This window comes from Zosterops lateralis, assembly GCF_965231275.1.
Source record: "Zosterops lateralis genome assembly, chromosome: 17".
Classification (NCBI taxonomy): domain Eukaryota; kingdom Metazoa; phylum Chordata; class Aves; order Passeriformes; family Zosteropidae; genus Zosterops; species Zosterops lateralis.
In genome coordinates, this window is record NC_139777.1 from 11,888,877 (window position 1) to 11,907,306 (window position 18,430).

Below are 18,430 nucleotides of genomic sequence, written 5' to 3' on the forward strand. Positions count from 1 at the left end.
GAGCCGGCAGCCCGGAGCCGCCGCCGGACCCCCGTCCCTCCCGGCCGCCGCCGCCGCGCCGCGCGCGCCCCTTCCCGCGGCGGCCCCGCGCCCGCAGCGCCTCGTGGCGGCCGGGCCCGGGCGGGGCTCGCGCGGCCGCGCGCGCGCCTCGGCCGCCCGAGCCTTTTGTCTCGCCCCCCCCGCGCCGCGCGAGCCCCTCGCGCCGTGCAGGGAGCGCCGCGCGCGCGCCGCCGCCGGCCCGGGCAGGGGCGGGGAACGAGCAGGAGGAGGCGGCGCGCGCCGCCGGGCGGCCCGAGAGCGCGCGCGCCCCCTGCGGGCGCCGGCGGGGCGGCGCAGCCCCCATGGAGCGGGTGAGCGAGGCCGCCGCCTGCGGCCCCTCGGCGGGCTGCTACACCTACCAGGTGAGCCGGCACAGCGCCGACGTGCTGCACAGCCTCAACCAGCAGCGCAAGAACGGCGGCCGCTTCTGCGACGTGCTCCTACGCGTGGGCGACGAGAGCTTCCCGGCGCACCGCGCCGTGCTGGCCGCTTGCAGCGAGTACTTCGAGTCGGTCTTCAGCGCGCAGCTCGGCGACGGGGCAGGTGGCGGCGGCGGCGGCGGCGCGGAGGGCAGCGCGGCGGAGGCGGCGGCCGGCGGGGCTGCGGCGGCGGCCGGCGGCGCCCCCGGGGGCGGGCGGGAGCTGGAGATGCACACCATCAGCTCCAAGGTCTTCGGAGACATCCTGGACTTCGCCTACACGTCGCGCATCGTGGTCCGGTTGGAGAGCTTCCCGGAGCTCATGACGGCCGCCAAGTTCCTGCTGATGCGCTCTGTGATCGACATCTGCCAGGAGGTCATCAAGCAGTCCAACGTGCAGCTCCTGGTGCCCCCCGCACGCCCTGACATCATGCTGTTCCGTCCGGGGGCTGCTGACCTCGGCTTCCCTCTGGACATGACCAACGGTGCCGGTTTGGCGCCCAATGGCAATGGCATCGCCGGCATGCCCGAAGACGAGGCCACGCGGGCCGCGCTCACCGCGGCTCAGTCCTCCCTCCCTGTCCTGCAGGGTGTGGACCGCCTGCCCATGGTGGCAGGACCTCTGTCCCCACCGCTGCTGGCCTCGCCCTTCCAGAATGTTGCTGCTAGTGCCCCCACTTTAAGCACCAAGAGGGGCAGAGGGCGTCCCCGTAAAGCCAATCTCTTGGACTCCATGATGTTTGGTACCCCAGGGGGCCTGCGAGAGGCGGGTATCCTGCCTTGCGGTCTCTGTGGGAAGGTGTTCACGGATGCTAATCGTCTTCGGCAGCACGAGGCTCAGCACGGGGTGACGAGCTTGCAGCTGGGCTACATAGACATCCCACCCCCACGACTGAGTGAAAACGGTGTTCCTGGTCAGGATGACCCCGACGCACCTCGAAAAAGAAGCAGGACGAGGAAACAGGTGGCCTGTGAGATCTGTGGCAAGATTTTTCGGGACGTGTACCACCTGAATCGGCACAAGCTGTCACACTCTGGCGAAAAGCCTTACTCTTGTCCGGTGTGTGGCTTGCGGTTCAAGCGAAAAGACAGGATGTCCTATCATGTTCGATCGCACGATGGCTCTGTGGGAAAGCCCTACATCTGCCAGAGCTGTGGAAAAGGCTTTTCCAGGTAAGAGAGTGCTTGTATGGATCACTGACACAAACAGAGACCTATGAAGCTGATTTTCCTATCCCTCGGAAATGTTCTTAGGGATAGTTTGACTGTTGCGCTTTAAAATGTTTCAAGGAATGAGACTTCCATCATTTCCTCTGGGATGCTCTCCTGCAGTCTCTTGGAAGGGTTTAAAAGTAATTAAGACGTTAAACTGGGAGTCAGCTGGCTTCTGGCTAACGTTCCCAGCTTTGTCCCAGAGCTGGTCGTATGCGTGTCCTTGGGCAAATCAGTTAGTCTCTCCCTCAGAAGACTCTTGTGTGAAATGGGTATTGAAATAATTACCTGCCTCACAGAAGTGTCTCGAGATCGCTGATGTGTAGGTAGTTTGAAGGTGCTGTTGAAGTGCAAAGTAATACATCTCAAGATTATTATTTTTCTCGTATCCATTTTAAATTTTCTTTTTCTTAACTTCCCTTCATTTCTCTTAGTTCGTAATGTTTTTTATCACCCAAATGTGAAGGAAGAGGTGAGATTTCAAAGGCTGCAGCATCAAGTATCTTTTAATACATGATCTTTGTGTCCTTTGGGTTTACATCCTTCTGAAGGGGATCCTGTTTCTGCCCTGCAACATACGTAAGATCTGTGCATTTAATGTTGCTGATTTTTTGTTGTCGCTGTTTGTGGGAGCTAATTTAATAAGTAGTTTGGTACACGTAGTTGTGTTAGTGGTATCTTGTAGTCTGAGTTAATGAATCTGAAACTTTTTTTGGAAGTTTGCCGCTCGCTTTGAGTGTAGAAGTAGTGGGGGGAGGGGGATGCATACACTCTGCTATTTCTGTGCCAGCAGTCGGTTTTCTGCAGCAGTTGATTTGCTGTAACGCGAGGGAAGGAATCGAGATCTGAAAACAAATCAAAAGGCCACTAGGCTGTGTAAATTGTGGAATTGTGCCCCTGCTCTCTTTCTGATAGAGGCACTTTCTGTTATTGAAATAATTTATGAAAATATAGCCCCACCCTCCGTTTTTCTTTTAAATCGGCAGTAATTAGGGGTGCCTCTTCATAAGGACCGCAGATTCAGTGATTGAAGGTCACAAAATGAAAATTGCATCTGTGGCTAGAAGTGAAAGTACTTTTTTTATTATAGCACTACCTGGGATCGTGTGCCAAGTTTTATTGTTTTTTACTGACACTTAAAGATCTCTGCTGTTGCTGTATGAAAGGTTTTTGTCATTAAGGGGAAGTGAAAAATGCATCTTGAGGTCCTATTTCCCCCACTAAGTTAATGTGAACAGGCGGGAATGTCGTTACAGAAGTTATCAACGAATCCCTCTGCGTATCTGTAAAACCCAAGTATGAATGAAAACTGGAGACTCCTCAGTTTCAGTATTCACTCTTAGGAGCAGCCAGAGGGAGTTGGGAGTGTGATGTCTGATTTTAGTGTCCTTTCCTGTATTCAGTAACGCAGCACTGAGGTTGCTGGGCTTGAGGTACCCCGAGGGACCCCAACCAGTCTGTCCGGTTACACGGCTCCAGCCCAGCGCCGGAGCATCGGGTTTAGGAGCCTCCCTGCAAAGCCCAGCCTGTTTTGTGTCTGCAGTGCGTGAATTCCATCCCGGGCCCTCTCATTGGTGCGGCCGGCAAGCTGGGGGAGGAGAGGGTGGGGAACTTGTTTCCAAGCAGTTTTGGTCTCATACAATGAAAAGCTTTCTTCCCACTAGGAGAAACTCCCACCAGGACAATCTGCAGCTCTTCAGTCCTTTCTCCCGAGTAGGCTTTGCTGGTTGTGAAGAATGGTCTAACTTTTTACCATAATAATTTGCTCTTCCATTGCACCTTCTAGTTGGAATGTTCAGAGCACTTTATTTGTATTAATGCAGTCTCCCTACCAAGGTGTAAGTTAGGAGTATTTTTTCATCTTGCAGGTGGAAAATGTGTCACAGCAACAGAGTTTAGATAGTCTTTTTTGCAGGAGGTGCTTAAAGTTGGCTCTTTACATCTTTGTTTAGGACATAAACCAAAAAGTTCTGATTTTCAAGTATTCAGCAGCTAAATCAAAGTGCCCTGATTGTTAAGGTCTAAATAAGGTTTCGGATGGGGACATGCAGGCTTGGAAATCATAACTTGTATTTCCTGTTTCCTCTGATCATTCAGTCATGATTTCTTCCTTAGAAAATGCTACCTTTTAGCAAGTTGGAGAGGGTACATAACAAGGCAGAGTCCCAGTTGTTGGCTATCTGGTTCTTGGAAAGTTAAAAATCACTACATTTGTCGTAGATGCAGCACTTGGATATTTTTGTTCCTTTTATTTTCATTTTTCTTGCTAAAATTGTAATTTTATTTTTAGTATTTGTTTTAAGTGTGCTTATGTGTATTTTCCTTTAAGGCCAGACCACTTGAATGGACACATCAAACAGGTGCATACCTCAGAGAGACCTCACAAGTGTCAGGTAGGAGCCAGACTGATGTTGTGGGCAATCTTTGGCATTGCATTTATGTGTGCAGACACTGTTAAAGTACCGGTAGAAATACCACGTATATGTGATGTGGGATGAATGTTTGTAAAGAACAGTTCCATGGTGACATCTGCTTTACATCCCTCCCTTTCTCCCTCCCCTCATCTACAGCTCTGGTCCTCCTGCCTCCTCCCCTTCTTCCAGATGTTCTTCCCTCCTGTGCTGTCCCAGTCTCCCCCTGGATCTCTGACTCAGCCACCTGGGCTTGGAGTCCATGTCACTGATGATTCCCTCCCCTCCTGTTTTGTTTTTTTTTTAATTGCAGTTGTTGCCATCAGGAGGCTCCAATGCTGACTTCATTTTTTTAGATTAACTTCAATAAAAAATTAGTAAATTGTAATTACCATAACTTGTCAGGATGCTATTTTTTTTTTTTTAATTTCATAGCCTTCAGAACATTGCACTGAGCAAAATTGGAAGCTTTTTTATCTCAGGGAGAATATAAATAATGACATCACAATAGCCTTTGTTGTACAATGTCATAATGTTGTATATAGTTTTTTACTGTTAATAAGGTTTGAAAGATCAAATGAAGGAAGATATTTTGTAATCCATTTATAGAGAGATTTAAAAGGTGCCTGGAAGTGTCAATTAAAACAAAGTTGAGAATCCGCTTCCACCATCACACACTGCCATCACAGAGATGTTGGGCAAACTTTTAAAACAGTTGTTGGACTAACAATCTCCATGCTTCGCTTCTGAAGAAATATTTAATATTTATTTAAAGAAGCTGGAGCAAGATTCTTTTCTCTTTTTTTCTTTTTTTTTTTTTATATCTTTTGAAGACAGTGAAGGTTAGAGGATTTTTTCTTCTAAAATATTTAACCACTTTTTATGAACCTAGACAATCCTATATGATTGCTGCCTCCTGATCTGCATTGTTGCACGTTTTGACACACCTATATTTCCTTCAAATTGTGAGAGTTTTGAAACATTTTGAAATTTTAAGAATCCTGAGAAGTTTTCCAGGCAGCTGGAGCCATCCAAAGGTTTCTGTTGCCATCCATGTGATCTGTGAAAGCCCAGCACATTTGAAAGTCAGGCCATAGAGCTGTCACATTGATTTAACTCTGTCCTATATAAAGCCTTAGATTGGCTCGAGCTTCTTGAGATGATTTATGGGTTACAGATTTATACAAATTGGAAAATTCCACTCATGAAAAGAATTCACAATGTGGGGACAGCAAGAGGTCTGTGGATGAACTGATGATGAATGTTTACCTCCCGACATGGACAGACACTCATCAGTCTTTTGCTAGTTGATGCAGAGATTACTGGATGAACACTGCTTACAAATAACACAGAATTATTATTATCTGTGAATTGTCCTTTGCCAGGTGATGACCGATAATGCTTTTATAGTTTAACATTGATTTAAGAATATTAAATGTCAACTCTGTGTGAATCACAGGATACACTAAGAGCTCAGAAGTAGAGAAACATGGAAGCTAAGATGGCACAGCCAAGCTCAACTCTATTTCCTTGCACACATGTATTTTGTGATAGCAGTTTCCAAGAACAGTCTTTCTTACCATGTGTTGTCTAAGGTGCCATAATACTGTATGCACTGTTCATTTCAGTTCAGTTAAAAGGTATAGGCTATAGGTTACAATCATCAGGACAGAGTTGAGACTGAACTTCAGGCTTGGGTTGTTCTTGATTTTTGATTGCTTAGCTCTGCAAAGTTAATTTTTTATGAATCTTAAGGTGCAGAAAATTTGTTAATGAGCTGTTGTGTGTCTTTGCAGAAAATGTTTTGTAATATCCTATCAGATTTAGAAACTCTTCTTGAATATGCACAGATCTGCTATACATTGTAGAAACCACAGAAGGGATGCAGTCACTGAAAACTTGTTTCAAATATGAAAACTGATGTATAAATGGATAAAGTTCTCCCTGTGATTATCTCATAACCAGTTATGCGTCTGTTCCCTTATATGTATCTAACACAGGATCTGGCCACCAAGAAGGAAAATATTAATGTTGTTTGCCCATTTTCCATTCTCTTTTTCCATTGATTTTGTTTGGCAAATTAGCTCCCCCTGAGAGTAGCCTGAACAGCACTGAGCATCCTTTTTAAATCTGTTCAGTTCCTGCTGAAAATTCCTGTTATTGTCATGCTTTGTTTATGTTTACTGGAAAAGAGAATTACTCCATCAGTAAACAGAAAGAAGAGCATTGCAGAATCCTTTACTGTAATGGCATTTTTGGAATTTGTGCTCTGTTATGATTTAAACGAAGTGGCCATTTACCTGACGATGTCTTTGCAGACTGGTGATATGTCGTGTTTTATTGGTGTGTCATCACAGTACACTTTGGAGTACCAAAACAAAAGTGGGAAGGTGTCAATTCAACTTCAGAATAAATGAAAGTATGAGAAACAGGAGAATTTTAAGCTGAACATTCCTGCAACAGCTGCAGTTTTCAGTGCTCAGTTTGTAATCCTGACTCATCCCCCTGAAATAATGGCTGTGCTTCACAGATCTTTCACAAGTATCCCAACTTCCATCACCTCTAGCACCTGATGCCAAAGTCTTGACTCTAGCTTTTTCATTTCTGTTAAGATAGACTCAGATTAGGGAAGATCTCCACAGAGCCAAAGCAGCTGAGAAATCAGATCCAAGAAGTTGTCTTGGTGTCCAGGCAAATGGCACTCAGGATCTTTTTCCTTGGATTGTTGCACTGGTGAATTTATTTTTTTTCCCCCAGTCTGACAGTTGAGTTCTGGCTATAGGAGAAGGAATGAGTCATTTTTATGGCCAGAATGGGGCAGCTCAGTTACTGACCCCATGGGATGGGGTAAAGCTGTCAGCTTTGGTGTGTCAATGTATGAAAGTCAGGCTGCAGTTTGGGAGCAAACAGATCTGGAAATCTGTGGACATGAAAGAACAAGGGGAGAAAACAGAAGTTTGCTCCTCTCAGAGACAAGACAGGTTGTTCTTCTGTCATACTAAAGGAAAAAGAAAAATGCAGGTTAAATTAAAGCACAACTTAATTGGCATCCCAAGTCCAGTGCGTATCCCATTGATTTCAATGCAGAATGAGTTTCTTCCTGTCCTAATTTCTCTTACTTCCTGCCTATTAGCAGGAAAATGGCAGCCACCATGGAATAAGCTCAGAGACATCCACATCCATAGAAAAGTTGAAACTTCAAGAGGTATTTCTTAAACAATGTTTTTTAAACTTTATATATTCTTTTTGATCTATTTATATACCTGTGCAATGTTTGATAGGAAAGCACTGGAGAGTTTTCTTCTATAATTAACAATTAATGATAAATACTTAGCACTCATTTAGCACTTCACATCTTTCATAAAATAAAACTTTTTTTTTCTCTATAACTTTTATAAATATTAACTATTTGAATATTAACTTTGGGGTTTTCTTTAACCCTAGTCTGTCTCCCATTGTTATGATTCAGCTAAACTGGTTCTTACTTTCTCCACTGGACTTAATTATTGTTTTTAAGCTTTGTTGCAGATATATTTACTATATAGCTTATCCAAAGGTGAGCTTTACACAGCTCAGCAGCAACACTGAGAAATTAAACACATGAATTTTTATATTGCTTTTCCCTAAGCTTTCAGCTTGCTAAGTTCACTGTGGGATAGATTTGATTTTACTTCTGGCATTGCTGTATTTATGTGATTTGTCTCTGGTCTGCTTCTCATCGGCCAATGCACTCCCAATGCTCGGCTATGGACCTTCCTGCAGCTCCATAGCTTTAGAGTAACTGCTGATGGATCTCTTGGCTGTCATTGTTGATAGTCCAGTCATATATCTTTAGTTGATACCCAACAGATTGGTCGGTATCAGTGCTGCAATCCTGCCTTAGGAGAGTGCTTACCTCTAAGAACATTTAGTAAGTGAAAGCTGCACCTGTTTTGCTCAGCGCTGTGTACTGAGATTACAAATGAAGAGAAATCATTCATGTTCAAGAATTTGCCTCTTAAACCTCCATACTTGTAATTTATATGTCTTTGTCTGGTGGGCCTAGTTAAACTGTGTATGTTGCAGAAATCCAGATAATTTTACTGTGGGCTTTTTAATTTCATTAAGTCCTGATCCTCTGAGGTGTTAAGTCTCATACTTGCTGTGGAGCAGCCTCAGCTCCATGAGAGTTTTCCACACTTAAGCATCTCACAGGATTGAATGAGTGTAAAGCTTGTTGAAATTGATAGGTGCTTTTCTGCTGCCTTCAATGGTTTTTGGATTGAGCTCTTGATTAACTGAATTTTATGTAATTATGTTATCCTCTTCTGTATTATCAATTTCACTTACTTGAATTACAATTTTTGAATTTTACTAAGATTGTTACTTTAACAAGTCTTATCTCTATTGAAACAGTGGTTTAATTACACACTGATATTTAAAAATGCAGATTATACTCAGTTCCCAAGAGATTGAACAGCCTCATATTATTTCTTTGGGGATTCTGGTTATAGCTCTTAAAACTGTGTTACTTCATATGAAGTTGATATAGACAAAACACTGTAAACTCTTGAATGTCACTGCTCTGGCTTGGTCTGGTCATTCTGATGTGTGTTTGCTTTTGTTTCTCCTCTTGCACTTGTGAAATGGTTTAGACTATAACTCTAATACCTTGTGCAGGTGATTTATTTCCTTTCACACATTAGAGGCAGAGCAAACCTTTCAGAACTGGCAGGCCACTGTGGGCACAGCCTGCCTGCCCATTGCTGGGATTATAAAAATGGGAGGGAGCCTCCACTTATCATACAGATTTCAGCTGGAGAGTGGCAAATAGAATCAATATTATCTTATGCCAAATCAAGCTTCTTTTGTGGTAGTAAGTGGAATATGATACCTTGACCAGGGGTAAGTTAAAACAGATTACAATGTCATACACTTATTTTGATACCTGCTCAGTTTTGAGGCTTCACTTCTACGGTTTGTCTGCACTGCTGCTGTGGATGCCAGGATGACTCTTCTACTGTCTTTCGTCATATTGTCATCCTAGATAATTCTCTGAGCCTTTGTTGGTATGTCTTCACACTCCAAAAGAATTCTGTGTACTGCAGTTAGATCTGTCTCATCAAGGAGTAGAATTTAGGAAAATGACAGAGAGGACATTTGAGTGGTTTAAAGTGATTGTAATGGCTCAGTGAAATGGCAGAACTTATTGTAAATGGAGCAAAGTGCTTCCTGCTATTTCTTCTGTTAAAAATTATTTAAAATTTTAGTATCTTCATCCTCAGAAAGGAGCTACAGCCTTACAAGTCTATCTTGGTGTAAGTTTTATTGTCTGTAGTGTGTCAGAGCTGTTTTCTTGCTGCTTTAGTTCTTTTGAGTAGTAACACTACATCTTGTGCAATGTGCTGGTGTTCTGAATTTATCTGGGGCCAAATGGCTTGTGCCTCATGTCATTTTTTGTGTTTGCACAGGATCTAAGGTATTTTCTCTAAAGAATACTAAATATATTCTAGAATATCAGTGCTGTTATCAGAGCTGATGAGTCACTTGGTTCTCGTTGTACCTGCAGACTTGCAATGCTTCCTTTGCCACCCGTGACCGGCTGCGCTCACACCTGGCGTGTCATGAAGACAAAGTTCCATGCCAGGTGTGTGGGAAGTACTTGAGAGCAGCATATATGGCAGATCACTTGAAGAAGCATAGCGAAGGACCAAGCAATTTCTGCACTATCTGTAACCGAGGTAATGATGAAACTCTTTTTTTATTCCAGTGGGATGGGACAGCACTCAAGGGGAGCTGTGGGGCTGCGTGACTCTCTGCAACAGGAGGAGGTTATACCCTATTGGTGTACATACCCTGCTTTTCCTACTGAACACTTAACCCTGAAACTGATGGAGTATAGGTCTGGTCTTTTCACATGGCAGATCCTTCCCAAAGAAACTCAGTTTTTAATCTGAAGCAAATTTTATTTGCTGAATAGCCAGATCCCTATACAATAACCATAAGTTGCCTTGCTGCTGTTCAACATACATCTATTTTTGTTTTTCTATACCTGATTAGACTTGAGCCCTTGCAGTCAGTTTGGAAGAAGAATATTTTTGTATCTTTCAACATCAAGTTGAAATCATACACTGAACATTATCTACATTATATTACTAAGTCTTACTTAACCTCCTGGTGCATTAGAGTCAAGCTGCTTCTCCCTTTTAACACAAGAAATTGCTCTGTACTGATGTACATTTCTAAAGCATACTTTGTAAAGAGCACTAGAAATGTGTTTTACCTTTATTTGTACAAATATGGCTTCTCACAGTTGGAAGGGACCCATAAAGGTCACCGAGTCCAACTCCCTGCTCCATGCAGCACCATGTGAAACTAAACCATATGACTAAGCTTACGAAGTTTTTCCATCTCTTTGTGGTACTCTTCAGTTGGAGAGAGTTGGAAATTTAGGCTTTGTGGGATGCATGCCAAGCTGGAAAAAATATTTTGACTTATCGGTGTCTTTCATTTGAGGGACTAATTCACATCTTCAAAATGCCTTTTTGTGTACAACAGGTATACACAGCTAGTAGGTGTTAGAAGAGGTTGCTGCTGTGTTTTGGGATCTTGTTTTTTCTGATGAGTCTTTTTCCCTGACCTGTGTTCTGTTTTCTGGTTTAAGAGAGGTGAAATCTTTTGAGAAAATAAAGCTCTTCTGTGTTTAATGTGCAGACTGTACAGGGAGCTTTTGAAGTTGATGAATAATGAGACATTAAATTGCAAGGGAGGTGTTTCCACTAGTTGAACAGTCTGTAAATCCTGAAAGTGATGTTATCAGTGTTGAGTGGAAAAGGCACCTGGGTTGAAAATCTTCAGGTTTTGAAGCTCCAGGTAGATGGTGTGAAATGAAGCTTGCCCTCCTTTCTAGCTGAAGGCCTGGCTTCTGATAAACTGCTTAAGTTTATCCTAGTTCTTTCTGTGACAACAACATGGAAGATACTGTTTGAGATCCAGGTGCTCTCCTGCTCTCCTTCCATTGAACATGGTGCCAAACAGAAACTCAGATGGGTTGGGAGGAATTGTCTCGTTTCCACGATTTGTAGGCTTGAATTTCAGCTTAACTACCACTGGATGTCAGTGCAGCTCTTTGGAAATGGAGCCAGTGTGACAAAGACAGACCTGGCATTCAAACAATAAAATGACTAAGTGGTTTATTCATATTTTACAAGTCTAAATGTACAGTGGCAATTTAAATAAAAAGTACACCTCTGTAAAAGGATGGGGAACTTGCTGTACAGCAAACTTTAAGCAACTACTTTCTTCTTATAGTTGGTGTATTTCATGGGAGTTGTCAGAATTGTCTTCTGTGAATTTCAGTTGACATCAGAATTAAAAATGTAATAATGAATAATGTTAAATTTCATAGGAAGTGTTAAAATTCATAGGGGGAAGCTACAAGACTGGATTTGTCCAATGATTGTGTTGTAAATTCATTGTTTTATGCCGTAAATTTTGATTATAGATTTTTGGTCAATGAGAGCAGAATTTTTAATCCCAGGTGTTCTAGAATCAAAGTATAATATTCATTGTTTAAAATAGTTATTTTTAAAATTGTAGAGCCCTGGCAAGATTAGGTGTAATGGAAAATTTCTGGATTAGAGATATCTATTTGATAGGCATTGGTGCAGTCAGAAGCCACACAGTAACCTGATCACAGCTGTGCCATGGCTGACGTGCTTGTGCAGTGGAATTTTGTTTGTTCTTCCCTTGGCTAATGTGCTGATGTATTCTTTGATTGAAACTTAGCTGGTTCTGGATATAGTAATTGTCAGCCTCTGGATATAATAATTGTCAAGCAAGAGTGCTCTACAAGCTCAGGCTGCTTGTGGAGAGAATTTTGGATGTTGGCCACTTGACAAAAAAAAGTGGATGAAAAGGTGACTCTTTACACAGCTCAACATTCACAGTGTTAATGACAGAGCTTAGACTCCCTCAGTTTATCCCACTGGACTGAAAGCTTTTCTGTGGAACTTCATGAAGTGTCTCGTGTTGTTTTAAAGGTTTAATGGGTTTAGGAGATGGGAATGGATCTCAGTACCTGGCAGAAGGTAGTAGCCAGTGGTTTGCCATTTCATGAGGGTTCATTTGTTGATCATACTTAGTTCTTTTACAATGTTGGCAGCATAATTTAAAAAAACTACCAGCTGTGATTTGGTGGTTTTTTCAGGTTTTTTTTCTTACTTGAGGGTTTTATGCTTAGAGTAATCATGGCAGCAATTAAATTTTGTTAAATCAGGGAAACAGTGAAATGGTTTTGGGGGGGGTTGTGTTGGTTCTTTTTTCCCCCCTGGGATTTTGGGGTTTGTTTTTCTTATTTTTTGGTTTGGTATTTTGTTGGGTTTGGTTTTTTTTTTTTTTTTTTCTTAAAGAATTTGTCTAAAATGTGCTTAAAAAACTAATCCTCAAGCTTCACTTTTTAAGACAAATTCTCTTTAATCGGTTTAAATGAAGAAGACATGCCCCTGTTGTGTTGTTATACAATCTTCTATTACCATCCTTAGGAACTTTATTTGCTTGTGTGGGCTTTTTCAAAGAATTCAAGAGTCTAATGACTTTGGCAGGTCTAGAGCTGGTACTCAGTAATAACACCTGCAACTCAGAAGTTTGGGGTTGTGTTTCAAACACATACACATTGTTTGTTTCACATAATCACATTAGTTAGGAAAAGGGTAAATATTCCAATCACAAATGAGAATTTATTTTTATAATTCTAAGTTTTTAAAAAAATTAAAAATTCCAAGTTCTTGTACATTTCATAGTGGATAGAGTCCATTAAAGCAAGACACATTCTCCTCATGTTCCAGCTAAATCCAATTACCATTTTTGAACAAGGAGCATCCTGCAATTATTTCTATAGTTTTTCTCCTTATAGATCTTATCTAAGAGATCAAGGGATAGGTCCCATTTATCTAAAGGAGATAATTTCCTCACTACACATATTTTTAATATTGGTTCTTCTAGTATGAAGAAATAATCTGTCCTGCAAAGTAGAGAAATGTGTATGAGTAAAGCAATAAATCATTCCTTCTCTGAAAAATACTGCCACTTTATCCTCTGGATTAGTCTGACTTTGCTCTGAAAGAGAATTTAATAGTGAAGGATTATGGTCTATGAACCCCCATCTTCCTAGGACAGGCGTTCATAATTAAAGTCTGGTGGAAATTAAAAGGCCAATGCTAAGTGCTTCAGGAAAAAATTAGGATGAAAACAACCCCCAAAAAAGTCTCCCTTTATACAGTTTCCCATGGAGCAGTTGGCATTCTTATGGTTTTGATGGAAGTTGATGACTCACACGTTCATCTGCCAAGTGCATAAAGGGGAGCTAACACACTTTGCAGCAGTTTTCATTATATAAAACAATGCACTCTACAAATAGAACTGCAGAGTTCAGAAAAAATATTGTGTGGAGAGATTACAAGTTCAGATTTTCCTGTGTCAGTTGGGGGGTAGAAAAAACACTGAATACCTGCATGTAGTCCTTTTTAATGATTGGCAGTGAGATTTTAATGCATTGCTGCATCAAAGAGGTTGATCTCAGCATGCATGTGGTTATTAGCCTCATGTGTGAATAAGGAAAGCATCTCATGGGTGGAAGTGTCACCATTGTATCTGTACACTGTGCCCTTTTCTCTACCAGTCAAAGACTGGTTCTTTCAGGTCTACAGTGAATTTTTGGTATTTGTAGGAATTTTCAGTGCAGCATTTTGTGTCTGAGGGTAGGTCTTGCATTATTTCAGAGGATAATATCCTTACATTAATTCCCTGGATGACTTGGCCTTGGTGATTCTACTCCATTGTGTTTTGAGAGTCGTATGTTCTTGGTTTCTTCAGTTGTGATGTGTCTACTTTCCTGTACTTTTATCTTCAGCTCAGGGGTCCACAGTAACTACCTCTTGTTCATTCTCAGCAGCCTGCCCCTTTTCCCTTCAGCAGGTTGCTGTGGAGTTCTTGCTTTGCAGGTCCTGTATATGTAATTCTTAATAACCCCTGGATAAAAGTCAGGGTAGAGGGATATTCTGTATGCTAGGCACAGGGAAATCTAGTGTAAAGCCACATTCATTGTTAAATTCAGCACCTGAAACTAACAGTTGCAGTCAGAAAATCCACCCCAGAGAGGTGTGTAGTGTTTGGTTTGCAGGCTTCCTAATGTATTATTATAGATCATCAAATGTAAATGCAGTTATATCGCTACAAAACTGGCTTTATGGTAGAATATCTATTCATATTTTAAGCAAAGTATTGTTATGAAAGTTCTCTTGCAAGGACTTGGCTGTAAATGGTTTTTAAAAATTGGTTTTAAAAAATCCAGGGCTTGGGTTTTCTCTCTCCAGAAAGGGAACCTGCACCTCTGGATCTGTGATGGTGAACCTTGTGTTGTGTTCTTAGTTGTTAGTGGAAATGTTTCTAACATGAAAGAGCCATAATATTCTGTTCAAAATATAACAGAAAATGTAGCTGGTTAGTGGTGGTAGCTTTACCTCTGTAGGAAGCCTTTAAAACTCTCTCCTCCTTGTGCCTCATATGTGGTCCAAATGTACTAGTAGTGATTGCACATCTTACTGAGGTTGAATTTAAAAACATTCCAAAGTATATGTGAGATAATTTAAAGTATATGTGAGATAATTTATTGCATTAAAGAAAAACAACATATTTGTGAGACTTAAAAATACACATGCACAAATGTAAAAATCTGGTTTGTTCAGAAATCAATTGTTTGATATATATGTTTTTGTTTTCAGTGTTTGGTGCTTACAGATCTGAGCTAATAAAAATACTGGAATTTATTTTTAGTACTTTTTGTTAACTGTAGACAAAATATGAGTTCTAGTATATTTTTTTAAACTCAAGATGAGCTGACTGCAGGAAATGTTTTTCAAAAATTAGAGCAAAAGCTGTATGCCTTAAAAAGTCAGTAGTTTCAGCTTTCTGCCTTCCAGAAGTCAGTATAAGTGCTAGAAACCTAAGGGGAAAGGGCTTAAAAGCCAGTGAGGATTATTACTAGATAGCATTCCTTCAGATCTTAACAGCATAAAATCAACTAATTGGAACTATCTTCCAAAGTATTATCAGACGGCAAAAGCATTTTTAATTAAAAAATAAGACAGCACAAAAATGGTGAAGAGACATGGGTGCCTTTTTGTATGATGTCTCTTCCGCCTTTTTTTCCAGAAAGTTTCATGTCACCTGGTAGGTCTGCTTACACAGAATTTGTTTTTTAAGGAGGCTGTTCTCTCTTTGTGACTGACAAAAAGCAAACTCAGTCTGATGAAAAGTGTGCATTGCATTAATGCCTGATGATGGCAGGACTCCTACGTGAGCACGTCAGAGGGAACTGGTGGAACAGCAGCTTTGCAATAGGGAGCAGGAGCAAGAGAAATATTAAAGGAACAGGGAAGGCAGATGTGTGTCTTTGCTGGTGGCAGGATCTCATCTCCTTTTATCTTGTTTAGGTTTCTCCTCTGCCTCCTACTTAAAGGTCCATGTTAAAACCCACCACGGTGTTCCCCTTCCCCAGGTCTCCAGGCACCAGGAGTCCATCCCGAATGGGGGAGCAGCGTTCCACTGCGTCAGGACCTATGGCATCAAAGGCAAGAGACTCGCTGCTCTGCACCTTGCTGCTCTGGGCAGAGCTTTGTGTTGTGGGGTGTTGGGCTGGGCACCAGAAAGGGGAGGGAGGAAGGACAGGGAAAACAATGGAGAGAGGCTTAGGGAGATGCAGAGATATTCCAGAGCATCACGTAGGATGTAACACCTGTCATTGGATAGCCGATTTAACAAGTCTAGGGGAAGGAAATGGACACAGAAGAGTATGTTAAGTTTTGGCAGCTTCTTCACTTTGGAAAATTGGAAAAGCCGAGTTAGTTCATCTTGATCCTCTTCCTTGGAGCAGTCAGCATCTGAACTTTGCCTGAGGGCAAGTTCATTAGGCCCACTCCACTTGAATCTTGGGTCAGTCAAACCCCGTTTCTGGTTTTGATAGGACCCATACTGTACATGCAGCCAGATGTCTGTAGCTAAACTTACACTTCCAGATGCAGTTGTTGGGGAGGAGAGGTAAAGGGTGATAGTACTGGTGCTTTCTTGTTGGTTTTGACATTCATTTAACTTGGGTGGAGGGAGAAAAAGGTGTTACTGTAAGCATAGCTGAGGAGTATTTAACTTCTGAAGAAGTAAAGCAGTGTGTTTATCTGTGTAGAGTAGGGTTTTGCTTCTTGGTTTGAGCTGTCAGTATTCCGGTGAAAGTGAAACATCAGAAAATTCTTCAAAGCCCCAGGTTTTCTGGGTTTTTTTTCTTGCTCAGGAGAGCACAGTGAGCTGGGTTAAACAAAGTCTGTGCCAGCAGAAAGCTCGAGTTGTGTTATTTTTTTCTATTGAAGACTTGATAGAGTTACTACAGAAGCCCTTTAGTTTTGGGTGGTGTGCTGACTTAACAAGAGGTTTATTCCAGCTCAGTGGTGTATTGATTTCATGCATATCCTGTTAGGTTTGTAATGCTGAGTCCAGAGCGAATCTGTCTTTTGGGTTGTGCCAAGCGGTTCTCTGGTCTCTTAGGGCTAATAGTAGGTACAGCCTATTTGTATTCAGAGACTCCTTTAGTGAGCACGTCTGGGTTTCTCACGCTCATTCACATGCACTGAGCAAAAAAGTGTGGACAAACTTCCTTGGCATAATGCCAGAGGAGAATGGGGAAGACTCCAAACATACCAATGGCTTTGCCAGGACATATATCCAAGTAATTTAAATAACATCCCTAACCTCTCTGCTGTTTCACACTGCAGTATTTAAAGATAGAGCAATTTTAGGTTGTGAAGTGAACTTCTGATACTGTTGCACTTGTGAAAAAGAGTTTCTTTGAGACTAAATGGAATTGCACTTCTTAAATTGCAGTAGCTCACTGCTGTTTTGCTGAGTGTTTCCAGGTTTCTTCACATCTTACTGCAGCCTGTTGGACTTCATGAAGTTTCTAGGCTCTCCCCCAAAGTATCAACAGCATTTCAGAATTGTGCCAGTGAATTGCACAGTTGAAAACTCATCATTAGGTCCATCCTTTTGTAGTGTCTGAGGTGTAAACATTGTGAGACATCCTTGAGATTCAAGAAGTGTTACATAAACCAGAGACCCATTGTGGTTGCATTCAGTGTCATGACAAATCCCTAATGAAACCCCAGCTGTTGCTCTGCTGGCAGCCTGGTGGTTTGGAAAGGGGACCTATGCTCAAGGGCTTTAGAATATGAGGGACTGGATGTTAAGTGTGTATCATTCTGTTGTGATCAGATGGTGACCAATCTAATTTATTTTGATGCATGTTAAATATCTTCCTTTGGGAGCCAAGATTCTGAAAACTTCTCTCTTTTCTTTTTCCCATAGAAGGCCAGAAATGTTCACATTCGGACCCGATTGAGAGTTCTGACTCATATGGAGACCTCTCTGACACCAGTGACCTCAAGACTCCTGAGAAGCAGAGCACCAATGGGTCCTTCTCCTGTGACCTGGCAGTCAGCAAAAACAAAATGGAGACGGAAGGAGAGAAGAAGTACCCGTGCCCTGAATGTGGCAGCTTTTTCAGATCCAAGTCTTATCTGAACAAACACATACAGAAAGTTCACGTCAGGGCCCTTGGGGGCCCACTGGGGGACCTGGGTCCTGCTCTAGGATCCCCCTTCTCACCCCAACAGAACATGTCTCTCCTGGAGTCGTTTGGGTTTCAGATCGTCCAGTCAGCATTTGCATCATCCCTAGTGGATCCAGAGGTCGACCAGCAACCAATGGGGCCAGAGGGGAAATGAGATCAGTTGGATCTTAACAAAGCAAAGCAGCAGTCTGGCTATAATGATAAGATGCTGTGAATGAAAGAGGAAATAATGGAATTTGGTTCTATAGCTGAGAATTTTTTATTCATTTTAGCTTCCCTCTTTGTCTCATGCCCTACCCCACCTTTAAACCTTCACTGGGGAGAGGGAGAAAATGCTTCTTTAGCTGATAAATTACAGAAGATGGTGGCCTTGAACAGGAGACATGACCCAAAACAAATGGAGCTTTAGAGGCTGCTGCTGGTGTTTTGTTTGTGTTCTTTGAGAGTAATCAAAAGTTACCAACACTGGTCTGAGAACAAGACAGTCCTAGTGACCGAGGCACCTGGGGAGCTGCAGCTACAGGGAGCTGTGATTTTGTCCTCTCTCTATTCCCCCACCCTCCCTAAACTCTCCCCAGAAAAACAGTAAGTTTAAAAACCAGACCCATTATTGACTATAATGTTAAGTAAAATGCCCTATGGTTCCTAGCAGGTTACAATGCAGTTGTCCTTTTAAAACCAGAAACATTTAAAGAA

General features: G+C 42.2%; 1 protein-coding gene across 3 annotated transcripts; it reads left to right on the plus strand.

The window, feature by feature from the left end:
- Positions 1-341: 341 nt before the first annotated feature.
- On the plus strand, positions 342-18,177 carry PATZ1 (POZ/BTB and AT hook containing zinc finger 1; the record flags this gene model as incomplete). 3 transcript variants are annotated; one of them, XM_083874101.1, is made up of 6 exons in its annotated part: positions 342-1,630; positions 3,999-4,062; positions 7,214-7,285; positions 9,629-9,800; positions 15,552-15,689; positions 17,470-18,177. In XM_083874101.1, the coding sequence occupies 6 exons, from the start codon at positions 342-344 to the stop codon at positions 17,886-17,888; spliced, it is 2,154 nt and encodes a 717-aa protein (XP_083730227.1). In that variant the 3' UTR covers positions 17,889-18,177. The 3 variants fall into 3 exon arrangements, with proteins under 3 accessions (XP_083730227.1, XP_083730228.1, XP_083730229.1); XM_083874102.1 differs by lacking the exon at positions 7,214-7,285; XM_083874103.1 differs by lacking the exons at positions 7,214-7,285; positions 15,552-15,689.
- Positions 18,178-18,430: the final 253 nt, after the last annotated feature.